The following is a 24645-nucleotide window of genomic DNA, read 5'->3' as shown; positions in this document are numbered from 1 at the left end:
GTTCCCACGTGCCATTCTTATGAAGAGCATCAAGTTCTTCCTTCATGGCATTTGTCTATTCTGGTACTGAGAGAGCTTCTGCCACATTCTTGGGAATAGGGATACTGTCAATGGAGGTAAGGAAGGCATGAAATGAAGGTGAGATGTTCTCATAGGAGACAAAGTTGGAAATGGGATGTTTAGTGGTGCACAACCTAACACCTTTCCTGTGAGCAATCGGAAGATCAAGATCATTAGCAACAGGGAGGTCAGGATTATCATGGGGAGTCAAGTTACCTGAGAGAGTATGATCTTCTCCTGAGGAGTTTGATGGCACTTGAGGTACAACTTCTGAATTCTCCATAGCTCTTGAACTTGGTCGGCCTTTATGACGACGAGAAAAAACACGGAAAGGAGGAGGATCAGGAAGAGAAGGTGGAGAAGAAGAAGGATTAGGAAGAGGAGGAAGAGAAGGGGGAGAAGGAGAAGGATTAGGAAGATGAGGAAGTTGAACCAGTTTCTCCTCATGCCTACACTCCTCCTGAGGAGAAACAGGAAAGAAGGGCTCATCTTCAAAGAAGGTAACATCCATGGAGACATAGAATCTCCGAGAAACAGGATCAAAGAAATGATACCCTTTCTGAGAGAATGAGTAGCCAAGAAATATGCATGGGATAGCACGAGAGTCCAATTTCCCCCGGGTGGGAGATAGGTTTTGGACAAAGCACCGACAATCAAAAACACGAGGAGGGATAGAAAGAAGAGGGGCCTTAGGAAAGAGAAGCTGATGTGGGGCTTTGTACTCTAACCAACGAGAGGGCATTCGGTTGATGAGATATGTAGAACAAAGGAAAACCTCAAGCCAAAAACGTTTGGGAACATTCATGTGGAGTAGTAAACCTCGTGCCACTTCAAGGAGGTGTCGGTTCTTCTGTTCAACCACACCATTTTGTTGTGGCATATGGGCACAAGAGCTCCGATGAAGAGAGCCATGTGAAGCAAAGAACTCCGTGAGGTCACTATGAAAATACTCTTTTGCATTGTCTGATTGAAATATTTGAATGAAGAAAACTGAAGAGAGGAGAGCTGAGAGTTTGACAATGAGGGTCTGAGAATGAGAGTTTCGAACCTACACTCTCTTAGCACCCAAATTCTATTTTATTAAGATATATTTGAATAATTACAAGGAGGCCCTTAGTTGGGCAAGAATTTACAAAGAACTTAATATAGACAGGATGGGCCCAGAATAAGGCCCATTACAGAAAACAAGAAAGAATAAACAACCTATGGGCCATTCGGGCCATCTTCTCTACACTCCCCCTCAAGCTGAGCATAGATATCAATCATGCCTAGCTTGCTGGTATCATGCTGAAGTTTTGCCTTGGGAATGCCTTTGGTGAGGAAATCTACCAATTGTCCTTCAGATGTGATGAAAGGAAGACACACTTCACCTGAAGAGACCCTTTCCTTAATGAAGTGTCGATCAACTTCAATATGCTTGGTTCTATCATGTTGCACTGGGTTGTGAGCAATGTTGATGGCAGCATGATTATCACAGTACAACATCATTGGCTTGTCATATTCAACTCCAAGTTCTTCCATCAAAGATTTTAGCCATAATAATTCATAAACTTCATGTGCCATGGCCCTGTATTTTGCTTCAGCAGAAGACCGAGCAACAACCGATTGTTTCTTGCTTCTCTAAGAAACAACATTACCAGCCACCAAGTTGCAATACCCAGAAGTGGATCTTCTGTCATCAATGTTTCCGGCCCAGTCAGCATCGGTGTAGGCTTCAAGTTTCATATGACCATGCTTGGCAAACAGAATACCCTTTCCTGGCTAATGCAACCGACTGCATATGCAATATCTGGCCGAGTCATGTATAGGTACAAAAGTTTCCCAAGAAGTCTCTGAAAGATTCCTTTGTCTTTTAACAATGTCCCTTCTGAGGTTGAGAGTTTATGACTCGTATCAATAGGGGTAGCAATTGGTCTAGCACCCATCTTTCCAGTTTCAGAGAGCAAGTCAAGAACATACTTCCTTTGGGAGATAAGAATCCCATCCTTGGATCGAGCCACTTCTATGCCAAGAAAGTATCTCAATTCCCCCAAATCTTTAATCTCAAAGTCTGTATGGAGAAAAGATTTTAGATCATGAATTCCTGAAACATCATTACCAGTCACTACAATATCATCTACATACACAATGAGGTATACTGCCAGAGGTCCACTCCTCTTCACAAAAAGAGTATGATCGGACTGTGTCTGCACATAACCAAAGTTAACAAGTGCTGTTCTAAATCTCTCAAACCATGCTCTAGGGGACTGTTTTAGTCCATAAAGAGATTTCTTCAGCCTGCATACCTTCCCTTTCATATCAGTTCCATACATCCCTGGAGGAAGAGACATATAAACCTCCTCATGTAATTCACCATTCAGAAATGTATTCTTCACATCCAATTGATAAAGGGGCCAGTCAAAGTGAGCAACTAAAGATAGAAGAACCCTCACAGGTGTCATCTTGGCAACAGGTGCAAAGGTCTCTAAATAATCAATCCCATATGTCTGTGTATAGCCTTTTGCAACCAGCCTGGCCTTGTACCTTTCAATGGTGCCATTAGCTTGGTATTTGATAGTAAAGACCCACTTGCAACCGATTGGATCCTTCCCTTTAGGCAAATCCACCACTTTCCATGTGTCATTCTTGTGTAGGGCATCAATTTCAGATCTCATAGCATCCCTTCATTCTAGAATCTTAAGAGCTTCTGACACAGACCTAGGAATAGGATGAGAAGCAACAGAAGAGAGATAGGCAAAGTATGAAGGTGAAAGCAAACTGTAAGAAAGGTGCTCGGAAATGCAGTGTGCAGTGTACTTCCGTTTTCCTTTCCTAACAGCAATGGGATCAAGGTCAGGGAAGGATGAATCCAGAGGTGCTGAAACAGTAACTGTTGTCTCTTCTGTGACTAGAAGTGTATGAGGCTCATGTGTTGTAGGAGAAACAACCTGCACATTTCTGGATCTTTGCCTTTGATACACCCTGGGATTGAAGATAGGACGAGGAGGTAGAGTACTGGAACAAGGAGAATGGAACAACTGATCCACCCTTGATACATTTGAAGGAGAAGCAAACACATCAAAAGACTCAATAGGGACAGGAAGAGGAAGAGCAAACACCTATGACAAATCATCCCCCTGTGGACAACGTCCTTCTAGAGAGGAACCATAAAAGGGGTTAAGCTCATCAAAGGTGACATCCATTGAGACATACCGATTGCTAGACTTTGGATCAAAACAATAATAACCCTTCTGTGTGGGGGAATAACCAAGGAAGATACACTTTTGAGCTTTGGGTTCAAATTTATGCCTTTGGACACTTGGAACATGTACATAACAGGTGCAGCCAAAGACACGAATAGGAATAGGAAAAAGGTCTTTGTCCGGATGAAGAAGAGTGAAGGGAGACTTAAACCCCAAAACCCTGGATGGCATACGGTTTATAAGGTAGGTAGCAGTAAGAATAGCATCACCCCAAAACCTGGTAGGAACATGTGAGGCAAATAAGATACTTCTTGCAACTTCAACAATATGCCTATTTTTCCTCTCAGCAACCCCATTCTGTTCTGGGGTCGTAGCACATGAGCTTTGATGAATAACCCCCATGTCAGAGAGATATCAGGATAGGTTTTTCTCAAAGTATTCTTTTACATTGTCAGATCTGAAGATTTTAATCCTGATATCAAATTGGGTTAGAACAAATTCATGGAATTGTTTTACAAGTCTTGGAACTTCATCACGGGATTTCATCAAGAATATCCAAGTGAACCGAGAAAAGTCATCAATAAACAGGATAAAATATTTGTAGCCACCCATGGAGGGTAAGTGGTAAGGTCCCCACACATCAGAATGCACAATATTAAAAGGAAAAGATCTTTTATTGCTCAAAGGATAATTGTTTCTACAATGCTTTGACAATTCACAAGACTCACAATGAAGACTGGACAAACTAATTCCCTTAAATAGTTCAGGGAATAGATGACTCAAGGCAGAAAAAGACAGATGACCAAAACGACGATGATACAACATAATCCGACTAATAGACTCTGAAGAGATAGATCTGAGAGCAACATTCCCAAGATGATCAGTGCATTGTTCCGGAGTATTAAGCAGGTATATTTCGTTCGCCTCATGGCCTCTCCCAATCACCTTCTGAGACTCCAGATCCTGAAAAACACAGTAGGAAGGAAAAAAGGTTACACAACAGTTTAGTGACTTGGTTAAAATACTCACAGATAACAGATTTGTATTTAGTTCAGGTACATGAAGGGCAGAAGGTAGGAACAAGGAATCCGTAGCCTTGATGGGTCCCTTACCAGAGATAGGGGCAAGTGAACCATCAGATAAAGTGATTTTATCACGTCCAGGAAGCAAGTCATATGAAACAAACAAGGTAGACAGATTGGTCATATGGTCAGAAGCACCTGAGTCAATAATCCAAAGGATCTTGAGATTACCTGAAGTGGTAGCATGATTGGCAGAAGCCCTTATACCTGAATGAGCAAATGCTGAAGCAACAAAATTTCCTGAAGGGTTGGAAGGAGAGGTCACATCACTCAGCTGACTGATCATCTTCCCAAACTTTTCATATTCTGCTCTCATGGCTGCCAACTGTGCAGAAGCAGACATCTCTTCACTATCTGACCCGACAACTACATTCGCACTATCTGATCTTTTACTATCATGTTTTTTTGAAACCGAATGGGAACAAGATTAGGATGTAATTTCTAGCACTTGTCTTTGGTGTGCTTCGGCTTCTTGCAGTACTCACATATAACTTCTTTCTTTCCTGTGCCATTAGAAGTTCCAACATTCCCTTTAGGTTTAATCCCCATATTGGCAAAGTGATCATTAATATCAGCCCCTTGAACCTGGACAACCCTTCTGCTCTCTTCACTACTCACCCATGCATAAGCTTGTGACAAAGAGACACACTCCTTGGAAAGATTATTCTGTTTTGTGATATCATATTCTGGGTTTAGTCCAGTTAAGAACTCAAAAATCTTATTCATTTCAACCAATTTTCTGTAGGTCTCTACATCATTGGTGGTGTCCCAAATTACAGCTTCTATTAGGTCAATCTCTTGCCATAGGGACTTCAGGGTTGAGAAATATACAGCAAGAGGTTTCTCCCCTTGCCTTAAATTCTTTACATTACTTCTCAATTTATATGCCCGAGCCACATTGAGTTTTTGGGAATAGGTTTCTGCAACACTGTCCCAAATTTCTTTTGCTGAATTCATCCATAGGTAGTGTTGACTGATTTGTGGCTACATTGAGTTCACAAGCCACCCAATGACAGTGTAATTTTCTTGCATCCACTTATCGTAGGATGGATCATCTTCTGGGGGAGCCTTCTTACTCCCGGAAATGAACCCCCACTTTCCTCTACTACATACATGAATCTTTACTGATTGTGACCATGCCAGATGATTAGATCCATCTAGTTTAACTGTGATCACAGTCAATAAGGAATCACTTGGAGTCCCCTGAACCAGTCCATATTCAGCACCACTTTTGTTTTCAAACTCTGAGGAGTACATCATGTAAACACTCCAAATATGATTTCAGATGACTTCTACAAATATACTGAATGAGGACAAGCAATAACAGAGTTCAGCCAACCACAAGAAGGCAACACACTGAGTTCAGCCGACCACAAGAAGACAATACACTGAGTTCAGCCTTCAGGAAGTAAACAGAAACTTCTAGGCACTCAGCCGAAGTACCTTTTCAAATCTGGATATCAAGGTAAATACCACTTGGTATTGCTGAAATAGCCCTTTTTACAAACATAGTGTGGGCAATGGAGACAACCCCACTGTTACAAGTTCGTACAGCCCCCAAAAAACAGCCAAATATAAGTAACAACCCACAGCCTTGTTACAAGGATGTTTCGGTAGTTTTGACAGTCCAAGGAGTGAAAAAACAACCCAGAAGTTTCTGGGTTAAACCAGATTCAATGGCAGCCGAAGGTAGTACAGAACAACCAAAGTTTTCGGACACTTCAACAGTCCAAACACAGCTGAGAGTAATACAGAACAACCAGAGATTTTCGGACACTTCAACAGTCCAAACACAGTCGAAAGTAATACAGAACAACCAGAAAATTGAGCACAACTTACAGTTCGATCTTCAAAATAGAACCGAGTTGTTCCCCTTCCTTTTTTTTCTCTGATTCTTCCTGGCCACCGAACCACTTCTCTAAGAGATTCTAGTCTTGGGCACTTCTAATGACCTCTAAGAATCAGGCAATACGAGCCTAAGCTTTCAGCCCTAGAATATTGAAGTTCGGGTATGCTTTGATACCATGAAGAAAACTGAAGAGAGGAGAGCTGAGAGTTCGGCAATGAGGGTCTGAGAATGAGAGTTTCGAACCTACACTCTCTCAGCACCTAATTCTATTTTATTAAGAACTTAATATAGACAGGATGGGCCCAGAATAAGGCCCATTATAGAAAACAAGAAAGAATAAACAACCTATGGGCCATTCGACCCATCTTCTCTACAGAATCTCAGTTTGAAATTGGGTGAAGACCATCCGCTGAAAATCTTGGATAATTTTTGGTACTTCCTCACGGGTTCGCATTGGATATACCCAAGTATATCTAGAATAATCGTCAATGAAGGTAATGAAGTACTTGTAGCCACTCTCAGAAGGTAAAGTAACAGGACTCCACAAATCAGAATGCACAATGTGAAAATGAAACTCATATTTACTATTTTTTTGAGGAAATTGAGTTCTACAATGCTTGCTTAACTGACACGTTTTACGAGAAAAATTAGACACAGACATTGACATATACAGTTCTGGGAAAACCAATTTTAAGGTCTTGAAAGACAAATGACCTAGACGAAAGTGCCACAAATACATTTTACTCTTTTTTGAACTGACTCATAGACTCTGTAACATGAAGGCCAACCGTATTCTCTAGCATGTAGAGTCCATCAACCATATGTCCTCTACCAATCGTCCTCCCCGAGGCCAGATCCTAAATCACACAATAGGTAGGGAAAAAAGTCACAGAACAGTTTAAGGAATTTGTAACACTACTGATTGAGAACAAATTCATAGGGAATTTTGGAACATGAAGAACATCAGGAAGAGTAAGGCCGAGGGGAAGAGAGAGAGTTCCTTGACTAGCTATGGGAGAGTATGATCCATCAGCTAGTCTCACTTTATCTCTTCCAGAAAGAGGGTGATAAGTTTGAAAGTAAGAGGACATACCAGTCATGTGTTTCGACACTCCAGAATCGATGATCCATGGAGAGTCAAGGTTGCGTGAAGAGGCATGGAAAGCTGTGGCAGGATTACTTGATATGGATGCAAAAGAGGTGGTGGGAGGAGCATCCATCTGGCGAATTGCTCTACCATAAAGCTCCAAATGGTCACAGTAGCTATGTTGGCTATGTGGTGTTTGAGTCACAATAGAAGTGGACTGATTCTCCCGAGTAACCATATTGGCCATGTGGTGTTTCTTGATACCTTGTTGCCCGGGTCTTCTAATTACATCTGAGCCTTGCTTCTTAGGTAAATCCTGAGCCCACTTTGGTTTACCATGGAGATCCCAACAAGTATCTTTGGTGTGCCGGGGTTTCTGACAATTAGTGCACCACAATCTTTCCTTATTCATGATTATAGGTTTAGAAGTACTCAAAACAAAGGCACACTGCCTTACAGAGCTGTTACAGTCCACAACTAGGCACTTGCTGATTTTCGGTTTCACAGAGATGTTAGACAGTCTTGTATGCCCTTAGCTTCAATCGGATTTGATGTACTTTTGTTATTTAGTGGAAATAAATTAAAGTGCATGTTTGATTCATGTTGTTTGGTATAATTCTGTGTAAGACCCTAAAACTGGACACTTATAAAAACTTGTATTAGCTTTAAATGTTTACAGCCATTGGATAAGTCTGGGGAGATTTATCCTGCCAAGGCTGATACTGGTGTGCCACCAAGTATTGGGATGGCTTGTTTCGGCCATCAGGGTAAGACCCAAGGCACATGCAGTATGAGATTGCTTAAACCCTTGAACCGGACCAGATTTCTAGTATTGCCCTAGACCTTGGAGACAGATGGGCAAAACTGGAAAGTTACACCTAACCCCTAGACTCGATTATTACACATCACTAGGTGCCGGATCGGGCTGTCTTTGATGTGTCAATCAGTGAGATCCTTAGTGGGGGTCAAAACCTGGACATGTTGGGGCAGTTTGAGAATTCATCTGAGTGAGTGGTCATAGTGACAGGATCAGCCCCTTTGTCGGACAATGGTAATGATCGGGAGTGCACTCTCTCTGATGGAAACCAAACTGCCGGCAGTTGATTTCAATCGTTGGAATTTTGTTTTGCAAAAATAAGATATATATATATATATATATATATATATATATATGTATATGTACGGTTTCAAAAGATTTGCAAAAGGTTTTAATTCCCGGGATCCATGTGAGTAGAGAGTGCGACACTGTTCCTTGCAGTCGAGAGAGAGGTCTTCTCTTTTCGGGCAGTGCTTGATCATTAAGCACTGAGAGGTTAAGTGTAAGACCATTTAGGATAATACCTGATGGGCTAGTCTTGCACCTGCCCACAGTCCCTGGGTTTTTATAAGATAGCTTGGCCCAGGGACCACTTAATGTAAGTGTTGGGCCCATAGGGTCTATGTGATGGGCTCAAGGGGGTCACTGAGTCTTTCAGTGAATTCGGCTGGGCCTTATAATAAAGGCTGGGCCGAATCCATGTGGCTGGTGTGTAGATCAATGCTTGGGTCCCACGCCATACAAAGAAGCCCAACTGGGCAGCAGGTTGGAAACTAGTTAAACACTGAACACTTAATGGGCCAAAAGCCCATTTTGAACTGGGCTGATATGATCACCAGTTCATAGGGCGAATATGAGATTAGTGTTAGTAAAAGGATTGGGTCTTTGACCTTATCCACTCTCAGAGACCAAATTCAAATTAGATTTGAATCTGGTAACCTCCTGATAAGATCAGGAGTTAACTAACTTAATCTGCAGATAGGATTAAGATTAACCTCTATCCAAATACTGATTTGGATTGGGATAACTCCCAAAATATTGGGAGGTTTCTTAATCAAGAAGAAAGAGGAGAAAACCCTAGCAGAAATATCAGATTTCGAACTAGGGGGTTGGAGTAAGCAAGAAACACATCTTGCAATCTGAGATTTGATCTCTCACAGACTCTAGAGAGAAGAGACAATTCTGCCCTCTTCGTCCCTGGACTTCTCCTCCTTCAGCCACCGCCACTACCTGTTGGAAGATTGGATCTTTGCAGCAACAGGAAGTCAAGAAAGCAGTTCTTGACAATAGTCTTGCAAGAAAGACAAAAGGATTTGGTGTTCAAGGTTTCCAGAGGGTTCTTGTGAAGAATCCAGTGTGTAGGACGCACCCTGCTGGTTCCGTTCCATCCACAACTGTGTCATCTTCAGTAGGAGCGGATCTTGGTTACTTCTTTGGGCGTGAACACCAACTTTGGGAGATATTATTTCTCCGGATCAGGTATAATCCTTCCTGTTTCCTTTTGGTTAAAATCTGGTTTGTTTATGGTTCAAGTAGGATCCTTGAATAATGTATTCTAAATTTAGGGAATATGATTCCCAATTGGAAGAAGGTAGGAAATTTTTTTGAAATTTGCCCCCCATTCCGCACCTTTCTTGGCGTCCATTAGATGGATCCTACCATTCTTTCAAGAGAACCAAACACAAACACCGCAGCTGCAGTACTAGTTTGTATGACCTACCCTTTGTAGGAGTCCACAGAACAACATACGAACACTGCACTTGCAGTGTAACCAGGTCTAAATGACGTACAATTTTACAACTTTCATGCAGCTTCTCAGTAGGAACAGTAATACAAGTGCTGATATCCACACCTAATCGGTAGGAACAGCAATACAGCAATACAAGTGGTGGTTCACCACACCTAATCGGCTGATATCCACTTTCCAGGGCAGCCGAACAGTCACTTAGGGTTTAGGGTTCAACAACAGTCCCTTAGAGAGCTGAATAGAGCAGCACACAGTCGGAGGGAGAAAAAAAAACTGAACAGTCCCTACTCAGATTTTAGGGCATTAACAGTCCATCGAAAGAGGGCAAGAAGAGAACCATAAACAGAGAAACTTCAGTTCAGTACCCAGATCACCCGAACTTTGAATAGGCAGTACACTCATGGACCCAATCTTCTCTGCAGGCCAGAACCCTTCTTTGTACATCTAGGATGTTTTTCCACAGTCTTCTTAGCCGAGCAACCCTAGAAAACCTGTAGCAGAACTCTTTTCTGCGCTAGGAAGTTGAACAGTCAGCTTTCTTGTAGCAGAACCATACTCGGCAGTGGAGACTAACTGCAGCATTAGAGAATGCTTCCTTTTCCTTGTCTTCGAGCATCAGGACTATAGCTTCTACGCAGCAGTGAAGAGAGACCTCAGTTGGTTGTTTTCTAGGTCTAGTCGGTCCTGCTCTGATACCATGTTGAGCAAAAGAAGAAGTGAGAAGCGGCTACAGACTTAAGGCCTCAACAAAAACTTAGCTTTGGTCGAGTGAAGCTTTCTATTTATACTATTCTGGCCGTACATAACAATATGTCTACAGAATTACGAAAATACCCCTGTGGGTACTAAGCTTTTGTATAATACATATAATACACATGTTAACAAGGTTGACTGTCATTTTGTGAGAGAGAAGGTGCTGAATGGAGTAATAGAGACTGCATATGTTAATACAGGAAACCAGTGGGTAGAATTATTTACAAAAGGTTTGAGTCGGGGGAGAGTGGACTACATATGTAACAAGCTGGGATTATATGATATATACTCACCAGCTTGAGGGGGAGTGTTAGTGAAGGGGTATTTCGGTCTTTGTACCTATTGAGATTGCTAAGTTGTTTTATTATGTTATGGTAGTGTTTCTGAGACATGTTTTCGGATTACAACCGTAAGATTTGATGGATCAAACTATTTGGAATGGGCCCAATCAGCCATGATGGCTATTAGGGAAGGGGTAAATTAGGGTATCTCTTGGGAGATGTGAAAGAACCTTCCAAGGGAGACCCCATGTATACCAAGTGGGTCCAAGAAAACTACTTGGTTATGACATGGTTGTGTAATTCTATGCAGCCTCACATCAGCCGAAATTACTTGTGGGCAAAGACAGCCAATGAGATATGGGATGTTATGAAAGAAATTTATTCCCAACCCCTTAATGTTGCCAGAGCTTATGAATTGAATTGTGAAGTGAACACTCTTAAACAAGGAGAGAAACCGGTTTCAGTCTACTTCTCTACTTTGAAGTCCCTGTGGCATGAGATTGATCACTTAGAGACTCTTGAGTGGGAGAGTCCCAAAGATGCACAGACCCATAGAAAGCAAGTTGAGACAAACAGGGAGTTTGAGTTTCTAGCAGGTCTGAATTCAGAGTATGATATTGTGCGGCAACAGACATTGACCAGAGATAGTGTGGCTCTCTCCCAGGCATACTTCTTAGTGCATAGTGAAGAGACTAGGAGGAAAGTCATGATGCAACTTTAGCCTCTTACACCAACCCTTGTAGCTGTTAAACCCAAATCAGGAGGTGATTCAGAAAGGGACAGGAAGAAGGAAGATAAAAGAGATGTGATATGTGAGCATTGTAAGAAACCCAAACACACAAAAGAAACATGTTGGAAACTGCATCCTCATTTGGTGTCGACAAAGTTGAGAAGCAAGAAGGGTAATGCTCATGTGGCCATGAAAACTGATTCAGCATCCTCGTCTGGCACAAGAGGCACACCTTTGGAGACCTTAGCTACAGTTCGGGCTGCTTTAATACAGTTGGAAAAGGAAATTGGGAACTCAGTTCAGCCACCGCAGTCACCATCAGCCCCTGCCACATCTGCTTTCGCACATTCAGGTACTCGAGCCTCAGCCTACCATGCCTCAGCTCCAGGTACTACTGAACCCTGTTGGGTGATAGATTCAGGTGCATCCGACCATATAACTAGCTTGCCTTCATTGTTTACCACTTATCATTTGTCTTCTGGTAGGGATAAAGTATTTATTGCTGATGGTTCTCTTGTCCCCATTTCTGGAAAGAGTGACGTCAGGCTATCGGATACTATCTCCTTGTCTTCTGTCTTGCATGTTCCTAAGCTTGATACTAACCTTCTTCAGTTAGTAGTATTACCAAACATTTGAACTGCTCAGTAACTTTCTTCCCTGACTGATGTGTTTTTCAGGACTTGGAGATGAAGAAGGTGATTGGGACTGGCTGTGAGATGAATGAGATCTATCTACTTGGGGAGAGTTCTCGTCGGGAAGAGTCAGTGGATAAGAAGTCACTTGTTTCTCAAATTGTGAGTTCGGTTATGCTTTGGCATAACCGATTGGGTCATTTGTCTTTTCGATCCTTAAAGAGTCTGTTTCCTACTTTGTTTGAGTCTGTTGAGTTGTCCCAGTTGAAATGTGAAAGTTGTGAGTTTGCTAAACATTGTAGAAAATCTTATTCATTGAGTAATAAAAGGAGTAATAGTTCTTTTGATATTGTGCATACTGATGTTTGGGGGCCATATCACATCCCTTCTATGGGTGGGTACAGATAATTTTTGTTATTTGTTGATGACCATACTCGATTTTCTTGGATTTATCTTATGCATTCATGAGATGAGGTTTCTGCCCTGACCCAAAACTTCCACCAAATGATCCTAATCCAGTTTGATGCCAAGATCAAAGTTCTTAGATCTGATAATGCAAAGGAATACTTTGCTAAGCCATTGGCCTCTTACCTTCTTAATCATGGGGTTATCCACCAAAACACTTGCCCTCATACACCTCAGTAGAATGGGGTTGCAGAAAGGAAGAATAGACACATCTTGGAGGTGGCTAGAAGTATTATGTTTACCTCCAATGTCCTATTCGCTTATGGGGTGATGCTATCCTCACGGCGGTATATCTTATTAATCGGGTTCCTTCCTAGGTTCTTGATATGAAATCTCCTTTTTCCCTTCTATACCCAAATGAGGAATTGTTTACTATTCCCCTTAAAACATTTGGTTGTACATGTTTTGTTCAGCTTCTCGGACCCCATCACTCCAATTTCGAACCAAAGGCCTCCAAATGCATCTTTCTTGGTTATGCACGAACTCAAAAGGGTTATTGCTACTATGATCCCGTCTCAGGGAAGAAGTTTGTCTCCATGGATGTCACTTTCTTTGAGGAGACACCCTATTATTCTCGGGTTTCTCCTCAGGGGGAGAGCAGTGAGAGTGGGGATTTGGGTCTTTTTTTTTCAGGGGGAGCGTAGTACTTTTGGGGCTAATAGAAGATCAAGACTGTAATTAGTCTTGAATCCTGAAAGGTTTTAGGTTTGTAAAACAGAAGAGGTGAGAGAAAAGGGAGAGAATAGAAGAGAACACAAGTTGTTGAAAGGAGGGACAGATTCTAACAGATCTGCCGCCGCCACTCTCTTAATATTTATAGGTTTATGTTTAGTACATGATGAAATGACACATCTACCCTTGGTACTTACATAACAAATAAAGTAAATAAAACTGAAATAAATAACAGCTGAATTACCAAACTAACTCAAACTGACACTACTATAACTGAAACAAATACTGCTGTCCTACGAACACAGTGGGGACCACTGCAGTGGGGCCCACATCAGTGTTCTCTACAGGGTTGTTCCCTTACCTATTCCATTGGGTGATGAGGGCTGCAATAGTGAGGGTGGTCAAAGGAATCAGGAGTTGAGAGTCTATCACAAGCGATGTAGGCAGGTTGATCCCGGTCATCAGCAGTCCAGGCCAGCTCCAACCTCTTCTGCGGCTCCAAGTCCAGGTATTACAGTCCCAGGGCCCACAAAGACTCCTTCCACTGTTGCCGCCTCACCCCGTGTAGACGACCTTGACCTTCCCATTGCCGTCCGTAAAGGGAAACGACATTGTACAACATCTATAGCCCACTGCATTTCCCAGTTTTTATCCTATGATCGCCTATCTCCCTCCTACAGGTCCTATCTTACTTCCGTTGTCAATGTCCCTATTCCAAGAATAGTGCAAGAAGCCCTATCAGTCCCGGAGTGGAAAGATGCAATGCAAGTTGAAATGGATGCCCTATTGAAAAACAATACCTGGGAGCTAGTTGATCTGCCCAAAGGAAAGAAACCAGTTGGATGCAGATGGGCATTTACTGTGAGGCATAATGTGGATGGCTCCATTGAGAGGTACAAAGCTCGACTAGTTGCAAAAGGGTTCACCCAGACTTTTATGGTATAGATTACTTGGAGACCTTTGCCCCGGTAGCCAAGATGACCACCATTCGAGTTCTATTATCTCTTGTAGCAAGCCACACTTGGCCTTTGTACCAAACGGACGTTAAAAATGCTTTTCTGAATGGAGACCTGCAAGAAGAGGTTTACATGCGGTTGCCTCCTGGATTCTATGATACAGAGACAGGTAAGAAGGTTTGCCGACTCAATAAAGCATTATATGGTTTGAAGCAGTCACCTAGAGCTTGGTTTGATAGATCCAGACTAGCCCTTGGGAAGTTCGGTTATGTACAGGCCCAGTCAGATCATACACTGTTCATCAAGAGGGTGGAGTCCTCTCTGACACTACTTGTAGTATATGTTGATGATATTGTGGTGACAGGAAATGATAGCCATGAGATTGAGTCCCTCAAACAACTCCTTCATCAAGAGTTTGAGGTGAAAGACCTTGATGCACTACGGTATTTTTGGGTATTGAGGATGCTAGATCTAAACAGGGGATTTTTGTCTCTCAGAGGAAATATGTTCTAGATCTGTTGGCAGAAACTGGAAAGTTAGGTGTCAAGCCTGCGGATACACCCATTGAACAAAACCACAGGATTAGTGCAGAGAGTGGGGAGCCTCTTGAAGACAAAGTTATGTTCCAGCGATTAATGGGAAAGCTCCTATATCTCTACCTCACTTGGCCAGATATCAGTTATGCAGTTAGTGTTGTCAGCCAGTACATGCATTCTCCTAGAACCACGCATCTTCTTGCAACAGAAAGGATATTAGTATACTTGAAGAGATGCCCGGGTAGATGTATACTGTTCAAGAACAATGACCACATGAAGGTGGAGGTCTATACGGATGCCGATTGGGCTGGGAGTGTTAATGATAGAAGGTCTACCTTTGGATATTGTGCCCTTGTGGGAGGTAACTTTGTCTCTTGGAGGAGTAAAAAACTAAGTGTTGTCTCACGATCTAGTGCTGAAGCCGAATACAGGTCAATGGCTAACAGAGTGGCTGAAATTCTATGGCTGAGATCACTACTTGAGGAGTTGGGTATTGAGTATGAGAAGCCCCTGATGCTGTATTGTGATAATCAAATGGTCATAAATCATCTGATCATGCTGATTACTTTTTCCCCTTCAAATCATCTTTTAAATGGGATCCATTCAATGGTGTCCAAGCCTTGTGTTACTGTCAACAAGTCATGTTGTCTACTTCTTACAGTTTGCTAGAATGGCCATTTATTTGTTTTATATTTACCATTGCAAGTATAAAATAGAGCTAGTATGACAAGTGGCCTGTTACTTAGTCATGAGGTGTGCCCTTTTTTTTTTCTTTTCAGGATCTGCACAACTTGAGAATACCTTGTGTGATCTTTCTCAATCAACTGGGATCCTCGCTCCTCAGTGACTTAATAGTTGTTTCACCCTGATTTTTTTATTGAATGGATCTTCCCTTTTACACCAAGAAGAAAAAAAGAAAAAGATTTTTATCTGTGATACATCACTTTAATTTCTTTTCTTACTATGAAAGTATAGATGACTCTATTTAGATTATGACTAATGACTTAGAGTGAAGTGTTTCCACTTCCTTAACGAGGTCTAGGAGACGGTTCAACCACCATCTGAATCATGTTTCTTCGGCAAACTACATTGACCATTCCTTATTTGAGAAGATGCTTCAGGAGCAACCGCAGCCCTGATCTTGATAATGCAATTGCAGAGCTCAATAAGGTAACCCTGGTTATTGGTTCTGAACAAGCTTAATTGAACCCACAAGGGTTGATGGGTTTATGTTAAACAAATTTCTCTTTTTCTATCTTTCCTTCTTAGTTTTTGGCTTCTTGAACCCATTTGAAATGAGGCATGCCTTTTATTTTTGTTGTTCTGTTCTCTCTCTCTCTCTCTGTGGGGAGCAGTGATCTGGATGCTCTTGCACCAGACACTTGGTAGTGGTCTGAATACATTGGTTATTTTTTATTGTGGTTTTCCAAAATGTCTGTGTTTCAGGAAATGGAATCTGTCTTTGGTGAACCTCCAATTAGCCATGATGGCTTGAGCAACTTATCTACACATCAAGAGCATCAGTTGACTTTTCCAGAAGAAAGCAGAAGTGAGACGGTGCTGACCCACATTACAAACACTGGGGAGGCCCAGATGGTGGATGTCTCTTCCAAGGAAGCCAGTAAGAGAGTTGCCGTTGCTGGTTGCAAGGTTATGCTGGGAAAGAAGGTGTTTGATTTGGTTTCTGCAAACAAAATAGCTAAGGGAGATGTACTCACTGTGGCAAAAATTGCCGGAATTAATGGGGCAAAGCAGACTAGTAATCTCATTCCGTTGTGTCATAACATTGGTCTGACTCATATTCGTGTTGATCTGGTACTGAATGATAAGGATTTCAGTGTTGAGATAGAAGGGGAAGCTGCATCGACAGGGAAGACAGGAGTAGAGATGGAAGCATTAACGGCAGTGACAATTGCCGGTCTCACGGTGTATGACATGTGCAAAGCTGCTTCAAAGGACATTAGGATCACTGACGTGCAGCTTGAGCATAAGAGTGGTGGTAAGAGTGGGGACTGGACCAGAAGGCAGTAAGTAGTTCTAGAGTTTTATTGTGGATTAAGTTTGTGAGGTACTTCCCTAACAAGGAATAAATTTGCTGTTTTCTTATACGGCTTTTTTTCTTTTTCTGAATGTTGCCTCAAAACTTGGATGTGTCCAGGCACAGGCTGCCTGCATTAGGATTAGGCCCATAACTTTTACAGGTTGGGCCTGAAATCAATAGTATTTAAAATTGTAGGCCTCGAAGCTCAGCCATGGTGTGTAGGCCGGTCCTGGGCTTGGGCCTGGGTTGTGCCCCTTATATAGGTGCTAAGCCCTGCCCGCCTGGTCATTCGTTGGCATATGAACTTATCTAGAGGCTAGTCCAGTAAAAGTTCTTTATAAATTGTAAATTTGCCCCATTTCTTTTATAAAAAAAATGAGATTGTCTCCAATTGTTTCCATTTATCTCTCATGGAAATGGGTATTTTTTTTTTCATTTTCTCTCTCTCTCTCACACACACACACACAAATGATTCTGTTGAGAACCGAGTCCTCACTTTGTGATATTTGAAAAATCAGGTTGTAACTAGTTTTTGGTGTTTTGAATGGTGCAAACCGCTTTCGGTTGTAATTTTTCTGTGTTTAGAAAATCGGACTGGACTGTCTGGTTGGACCGGTTGAACAGTGACCCGAGACCATGTGACGTCATCACAGTTCGACCTCCGATTCCACTTCGGTTGAACCTCTTACCTCTTTCCTCTCTGCGGTTTTGATTCTCAGAACATCGGTTTTTCTTATTATTTGTAAAAATGGAGAGCCAAATATGTAGGAATTTGATCAGATTTTCAACGAAATTTGGTTGGTTGGCCTCAGTCAAACTGAACCAGATGATAGAATCCAGTCTAGCCAAATTGAGAAGGATATACCTGAATCCAATCCAATTAGAATATGAGCTATCTGAACTTGATTCCTTTGTTTATGTAGACAACCAATTTGAGTCCAATTCTATTAGGCTATGCTTGGTTTGAAGGAAAAAGTAGGAAAAGGAAGAAAAAGGTAGGGAAACCTTTACAAATCTTGTATAGGTTTTCTTACCTTTCTCAACATTTTCCTTCAAACCAAACATAGCCTTAGAAAATTAGTAAAATTGTATAAAATTAATATGAATTTACTACATTAAGCATAAAATAAATAAATAAATATATATATATATATATATATATATATTTTTAATTTGGAAATAGATTTATCAAATTCTCAAATTTTACTTAATATATGAATATGTATATGTATATTTGGATCGGATATGATTGAATTGGATTAAGTAACATCCGAATTTGATCCAAATAATAAACTTCGCAATTTAAAATTTGATTCGATCAGATTATGGCTAAACGCACATCTGAGTCTAACTTAAGTTAAACAGAATAAAATTCGAATTAGATTAAGGGAAAGTAAGGACTAAGGACTAAGAACTTTGCTTGAAAGGTACAATGCTCCTTAAAAGAAGCTCAGTAACGCGCCTGTCTTACTTCCTAAAATGTGCTTTCCAAAAGTTACTTTATAGAATTTCAATAAGAACCTGAATGTCAAAAGCAGTTTCAGTGTAACAGAAACCGTGTTTACACGGAGTCCGTACTCAGCCTGACTTGGAGTCTTCTCTTCAATTCTTTTTTAGGGATAAGTAGACTGTCTTCTTTGTCATAACTTCGTCTCTTCTTCTTCTTTAATTATTCTTTTTTTTACCGTGTTTTCTTTTCTCTGCTTTTGAATTGTTCTTAACTTTTTGATAGAGAATTATTCTTTAACTCAGAAAATGTCAGAGATCTGGTTGGTAGGTCGACTTAACCGTGGGTCATCCGTGTTCACTCTCACTCCTGAGTCCTCAAGTTAGTAAAAATTTTTTTCAAGTGACTGTACTTAGCAGTATAACCTTTTAGGTTGAATGGTTCTTTGTAACATTTTGTTGATTAAGCGGTTTAATGTTAGAGGATCCTTGTACTTAGGTGAAATCTCTGAATAGGTTCTTCTTCTCTTATGTCTGATACTTTATAGGGTTTTGTTCTCTAAATAATCCCACCTACTTCAGTCAAATTTAAAATATCCACATGATATTAGGTATATCGTATCGATATTTAAAAATATAAACATGTGAATTGGCTTGGAGGCTGGACATAGTAGATATGGGCCAAATATGGCAGCTTCAATGGCTTAATCTAATTCATCAGTACTTCTAACCAAGTAAGTTTTTGGTTACTTTGTACACTCAATTTTGCTTTTCTACTGTTCATGTTGGCCTTAGATTTTTGTTTTCTGCGTGAGGGATCACTTGCCAAAGACATCAATAATTGAGGTCTAGAACAATTTAATTATTGTCTTGTATAATTCTTTCAAATCTTCTGGACTCATTTATCAATTATCATTATCACCCAGAGGACCAATCAATTCAATTGTGCTGATTGTTGCCGTCCATGACTCAACCGAAGCACTTACTATTACCACGTAGCATTCTCTGACTAGTCAGAGTTAGTGTAAAGATGCTTCACCCTATGTTATTATGCCTTGTTTCATCCTCATTTTTGTGATCCAAGTAGTGAGAAGAATAAAGAAATAAAGAAAATCCCACTATGAGTCAAAGACCAAAAAGCTGATGAGCACTTCACATGACTATTTCTTTATAAATCCATCTCCCTTGATCCTTACCACTTCAAGCTCTTCAAACACTAAGCAAACATGAAAAGTTTCTTGAGCCCATCACTGGTTCAATTTGGTGTGAAGAGTCTTGCTCATCTAATGAGCAAAATTCTACCCATATTCACTTGCCTAGGCAGGAAATTACTTTCTTTTAGCAAATCTCTTAGAACGTTGTCTGCTAAATTGTATCGGTTTTTGGCTTTTCAAGTAGACCCGTTTTGGATTCACCTATTCTACCTTGTCTCTGTTTCTTTTCTTGGTTTTCTAGGTTTAAAGGTTTTTAAGCCAGGGAATGAAACATTCATGCCTAGCGACCTCAGTATATTCTTCATGTCAGTATCTGCAACAACTGTTTCGAGCAATGCAACCGTCGAGATGGAGGTTTTCTCTGGAACCCAACTAGTGGTTTTTACTCTTCTGATGCTCCTAGGTGGAGAGGTCTTTACTTCCATGCTGGGTCTTCAACTCAGTTTACCCAAGTACACTGCTGAATCAGAGAAGAATGAAATCGAAATTAATGCTTGTCACAAGGATCAGCCCATCTCTGCTACTCCATTCGACATCGAAACTCAGCAGGATTCAACTTCTATATCGAGATCTGAACAATCAAAGTTGGGTACCGGAGCTGGATTCAACTTTGACACAGGGAACACAGAGGAGTTGAAGTATAATTCACTGAGGTTCTTGTGCCTAATTCTGCAGGGTTACCTGATATGTGTTCATATCTGTGGTTATTCTCTCATTCAACTTTACATGAGCTATGTTCAAAGTGCAAGGGAAATACTCAAGAAGAAGAGGCTTCAGACAGTTGCATTCTCAGTGTTTGCGGCAATATCGTCTTTTGCCAATTGTGGGTTTCTTCCGTTAAATGAGAACATGGCCATCTTCAGGAAGAATTCTGGTCTTCTGTTAATAATTATCCCTCAAGTTCTCATGGGAAATACATTGTTTCCAGTTTGCTTGAGATTGATTATATGGGTCTTGTGGAAATTCACCCACAGAGATGAATTTGAGTACATGTTGAAGAACACTAGCGAAATGGATTATTCACATCTTTTCTCTAGCCTTCCTACCTGCTTCTTGGGTCTCACTGCCTTGGCTTTTCTGCTGCTACAATTTGTGCTGTTCTGCACTCTGGAATGGAATTCAGAACCATTAGACGGGTTGAATTCTTATCAGAAACTCGTGGGCGCATTGTTTCAGTCTGTGAATTCTAGACATGCCGGCGAGTCCATATTTGATTTATCCGTTCTTTCTCCACCAATCTTGGTTCTCTACGTCGTTATGATGTTAGCTCTCTCTCTCTCTCTCTCACACACACACAAACAAACGCCTGAGAGATCCAAGGAACCAACAGAAGACATTTGGAGGGAGTGAGTAACTTCAGTGTGGGAAATATGGCTTTTGTTTCCATGCCATGATGTGGCCTATTACACTCCACAGCATCAAAGGGGTTGGTTATGGCAGACAGGCAACCATAAGAAGGAATCTAAAGATTGTTCCAATCCAAGTTCATAAATAAACCCTGAATTGGGCCCATGTGGGCCAAGAACCACCTTGCCAGCTTTAGGATTCTTTTGTCCTTGTGATTTAGGGGCATCACACCCTGCTGTACCCATGTGATTAGAATTACTCATTTACTCCAAGTCGGAAAATTGCAGGGTGCCAACTTTAATTGAGCAATGAGGACCACATGATACCCTTCTTTAAGGGGTTTGAAAACGTGTCCACCATCTGGTAACTGTCCTTGACCCTTGATTAGGACTGCAGCTTGATGGACCTGCCACATGTCACCCATGCTGACAATCTCATATGAGAGAGATTGATGTATAAGTTTAAATGAGTGCCCATCTAGTCTTTAATGAAAGCTAATAGTATTTTACTATTTTTACTATTTTTACATTTATGGTTGGGTTCAATTTGAGTTTCAATAGTGAGAAAAGACTTGGGGGGACTTGTAATTAAAGAGTTCAAACAATATAGTGATAGAACATGACATGAAGTTCAATTGAGTTAGAGTCAATGAGCTGTTTGGTGCATGTGGTCATTTTAATTATGAAGTAAAAATGTTTTCAATAGGTAGATTATGCTATGGAAATTGAAAAACTTTTTGATGAAATTTTCAGGTATCTTCCTGCTTATACTTCATTTTTTCCCATTGAACAAGATGGACATCTCTCAATAAAGAATAAAAAGGGAAAGAAGAGAAGAAGATGGTTGATGGAAACCTTCGGATCTTCACCGATAGCCTACTTGGTCATCTTTGTAATCCTCATTTGCATCACTGAGAGAGAAAAAATGAGGGAAGATCCTCTCAACTTCAGTATTTTCAACATCATCCTAGAAGTGATCAGGTAAGCTTCTTGCTGTATTTTATTTCCATTTTGTTGTTGCTATTTTGTTAGAAATTAATCATTAAAAGGGTAGATTATATGTTTTATTCCAAAACTACATTTTATTAGGAAGTTTCAGGTCGTTGAGCCAGAACAAAGAGCACTAGGGATAGATTAACATCATCCCTCGCTTGATAAAGGCAATTTTAAAAGATTAAGTCATAGCTTTAGAACATGGTGGTTTATGGAACTTAATTGGCTGAATTGGCTTCAATTCAATTTTCTTTAATTAAGGGGGTGTTCTTCAACATGAATGCATTGGCTGAATTGGCTGAATTGAACTGATGGTTCAATTCAATTTTCTTTATTGGCGCACAGTTATTTAATGATTTATCGAAAATGATGAGATATATTGTATGGTTTAAAGTAAAAACATGTTTTTTCAAACCAGAAAACGTTTTTGCATTCAAGTTTTTAGAAACAAAAAACATATTTCCAAGTTTTTCTTTTTAAAAACAATTTATTTATTTTCACAAATGGTTTTAATTTGTTTTTGGAACTCATTACAAGAAAATCAATTCACATTGAAGAACACCCCCTTTGTTGGCTCCATACTTGACCCACGTCTAATACAATTGGGTTGATTATGTAATGGGATTAAGATCGATTAACTAGATCAATATTAGATTATTAGATTGTTACTAAAATCTTTCAATTTCTGCCCAGATTGAATTTTCCAGTTTATAGGCCTGAGGCTGGCTGGTGAACTCTAGGGGTGCAACTTGGGCGGGTCTAGCCTGAGCCCGAATCAATCCAGCCCAAAATTTTACATAGGCTGGGCTTGGGCTCAACAAGTCAGACTTTTCTATCTTTCAGGCCGACCCCGGGCCTAGCCCTTAGATAGCCTGAACTTAGTCCGAGCCAAGCCCAAATATACATCTTCATATGTGTATGTATATATATAAATTTTGCATACATATTTACCTATATACATATATATTTGCATACATATATGTATATATATTTACATAAATGCATATGTATAATTTTAGAGTGGATTCCTTGACCAATCTAAATCCGGTCTGGGCCTAAGCCTGAGCCCAACCTGAGTGCATCAAATTACAGTGTGGGCTAGACTCGGGTTAGGAAGACTGGACTTAACATCGGGCTTAATCCGGGCTCAGGCCTTAAACCCAAATTTTAGGATCGGGCTTGGGTTGACCATAAACCCAGCCCAACCTGCCTAACTTGCACCCCAAATCTAAGCTCTATATTTGCCAAATGGTGCTTCCAAATGGGGGTTCCATGTACTACCCCTGCAAATATTGGATTTGGATCTAAATATTACTGAATCTCGGAAGGTTCGATAGGTTTGGACATAGTAATAAAAACAATAAACATGATCATTTTATTGATTATATTCACAAGGAATGTATATATTTTTCCATTAAGATGAGTATTGGTTGATAACTTCCTTTTTTTTTTTTTTCTGTGGCTCAAATTCATCATTACAGTGCCTACGCAAATGTGGGGTTCTCGACCGGATATAGTTGTGAACGGAGGATCAAATCTGATAACTACTGCAGGGATGCTTCATACGGCTTTTGTGGAAGATGGAGTAATAAAGGGAAATTGATCCTTATCATAGTAATGATATTAGGAAAGCTTAAGAATTTCAAAACCAAAAGGGATAAAACATGGAAGTTGTCACTGTATGTACATCAAAGACATTGAGAGAACAATAATAGACAAATCCTTTAGATGGTAAAGAATTGCTTGCAAAGACAACATGATGTCTTGTGCATTTTGAGTTGATAATCTACAAGATTTTTAACACCAATCTCCTAGTACAAAGTTTTTGTGGGTAGAAACATTTACTCAACTCAATTCAACATTAATTCCAACTTTTTAGGGTTGGCTACACGACTCCTGTCCTGCCCATCCTGCTCTATTATGGGCTTAATTAGAAAGATTTATGGCATATTGAATATAATAATTAATTAACTCTTTTGAACATTACTTCCTAATTGGCACACTAATCCCTTTTTTCGAGGTAATAACATAGTGGTGACTGGTGAGTATGAAAACTAAGGATAAGATCTCAACGTTTTGCTTAGACAAAGAAAATTGATCTCTTGAATCCACAAGAATTGATAGATAAAACTAGGGAACAAATTAATATACTTATTGAGATATTAGTCTATAGACTTCCACCTCTCCTATTTCAAATTAATATACTTCTACGACTTTAGGCAAGTGGTATCTTATCTTCTCAAAGAAAAACATCTAGAAAGTAATTTTTTACACTCTCAAATAACACATGAGAGTATTTAGCTCCATTGCTAACTTTACCCACTTTAAAAGAAGTGGGACTCATATTAATCTTCCTAATAAGTTTTTAATTTAAATAAAACTCATTATAAAGGCTTTCAATGGTGTGGATCACATTCTTTTAGATGAATAGATTATTATAAACATGATTTAATCTCTTAAATCAAATAAAAGCCTATTTGTTAAAAGAATCAAATAAAAACCCAATATAAATTGATAAAGGGTGTCAAACAAATTAGGTCAGAATAATGGCGTAGGGTCGCTCAAATTTGGCTATTGAACCAAACCAAAAACCAAATAAGCTAATATGGTTCAGTTTGGTTTGAATTTCTATAAATTCAGCTTTTTGTTTCAGTTTGGTTTGGAAAAATTTGTAACCATACCAAGCCAAAAACCAAATTATAAATAAACCATATATTAAAAAAAAAAAAAAGTGAGAATGTTACTCTCAGCATGGG

General features: G+C 40.2%; 2 protein-coding genes across 14 annotated transcripts in view; both read left to right on the top strand.

The window, feature by feature from the left end:
- Window positions 1-17281, top strand: part of CNX3 (cofactor of nitrate reductase and xanthine dehydrogenase 3) — a 49325-nt gene extending 32044 nt beyond the window's left edge. For 2 of the 11 annotated variants that reach the window (XM_088957933.1, XM_088957930.1), the window contains exons 3-5: window positions 15629-15677; window positions 15893-16019; window positions 16296-17281. In XM_088957933.1, coding sequence (XP_088814059.1) covers window positions 15918-16019; window positions 16296-16880 — 687 coding nt within the window. In that variant the 5' untranslated portion in view covers window positions 15629-15677; window positions 15893-15917 and the 3' untranslated portion in view covers window positions 16881-17281. Of the gene's footprint in view, window positions 1-15628; window positions 15678-15857; window positions 16020-16295 lie in introns of all 11 variants that reach the window. The other 9 variants (XM_088957929.1, XM_088957925.1, XM_088957932.1 and 6 more) reach the window with 5 other exon arrangements.
- Window positions 1-23696, top strand: part of LOC148844204 (cation transporter HKT1;3-like) — a 54128-nt gene extending 30432 nt beyond the window's left edge. Inside the window, exons 1-4 of one of the 3 annotated variants that reach the window (XM_088957924.1) lie at window positions 18448-19070; window positions 19792-20812; window positions 21650-21877; window positions 23371-23696. In XM_088957924.1, the coding sequence (XP_088814050.1) occupies window positions 19827-20812; window positions 21650-21877; window positions 23371-23590 (1434 nt within the window). In that variant the 5' untranslated portion in view covers window positions 18448-19070; window positions 19792-19826 and the 3' untranslated portion in view covers window positions 23591-23696. Of the gene's footprint in view, window positions 1-18447; window positions 19071-19412; window positions 20813-21649; window positions 21878-23370 lie in introns of those variants that run through there. The other 2 variants (XM_088957923.1, XM_088957922.1) reach the window with 2 other exon arrangements.
- The last annotated feature ends 949 nt before the right edge of the window (window positions 23697-24645 follow it).

The sequence above is a fragment of the Nelumbo lutea genome, chromosome 8 (genome assembly GCF_056320005.1).
Source record: "Nelumbo lutea isolate HS-2025 chromosome 8, American lotus-T2T, whole genome shotgun sequence".
In the NCBI taxonomy this organism is placed as follows: domain Eukaryota; kingdom Viridiplantae; phylum Streptophyta; class Magnoliopsida; order Proteales; family Nelumbonaceae; genus Nelumbo; species Nelumbo lutea.
Note: the sequence above shows the minus strand (reverse complement) of the source record. Positions and strands in the feature narration are given on the sequence as shown.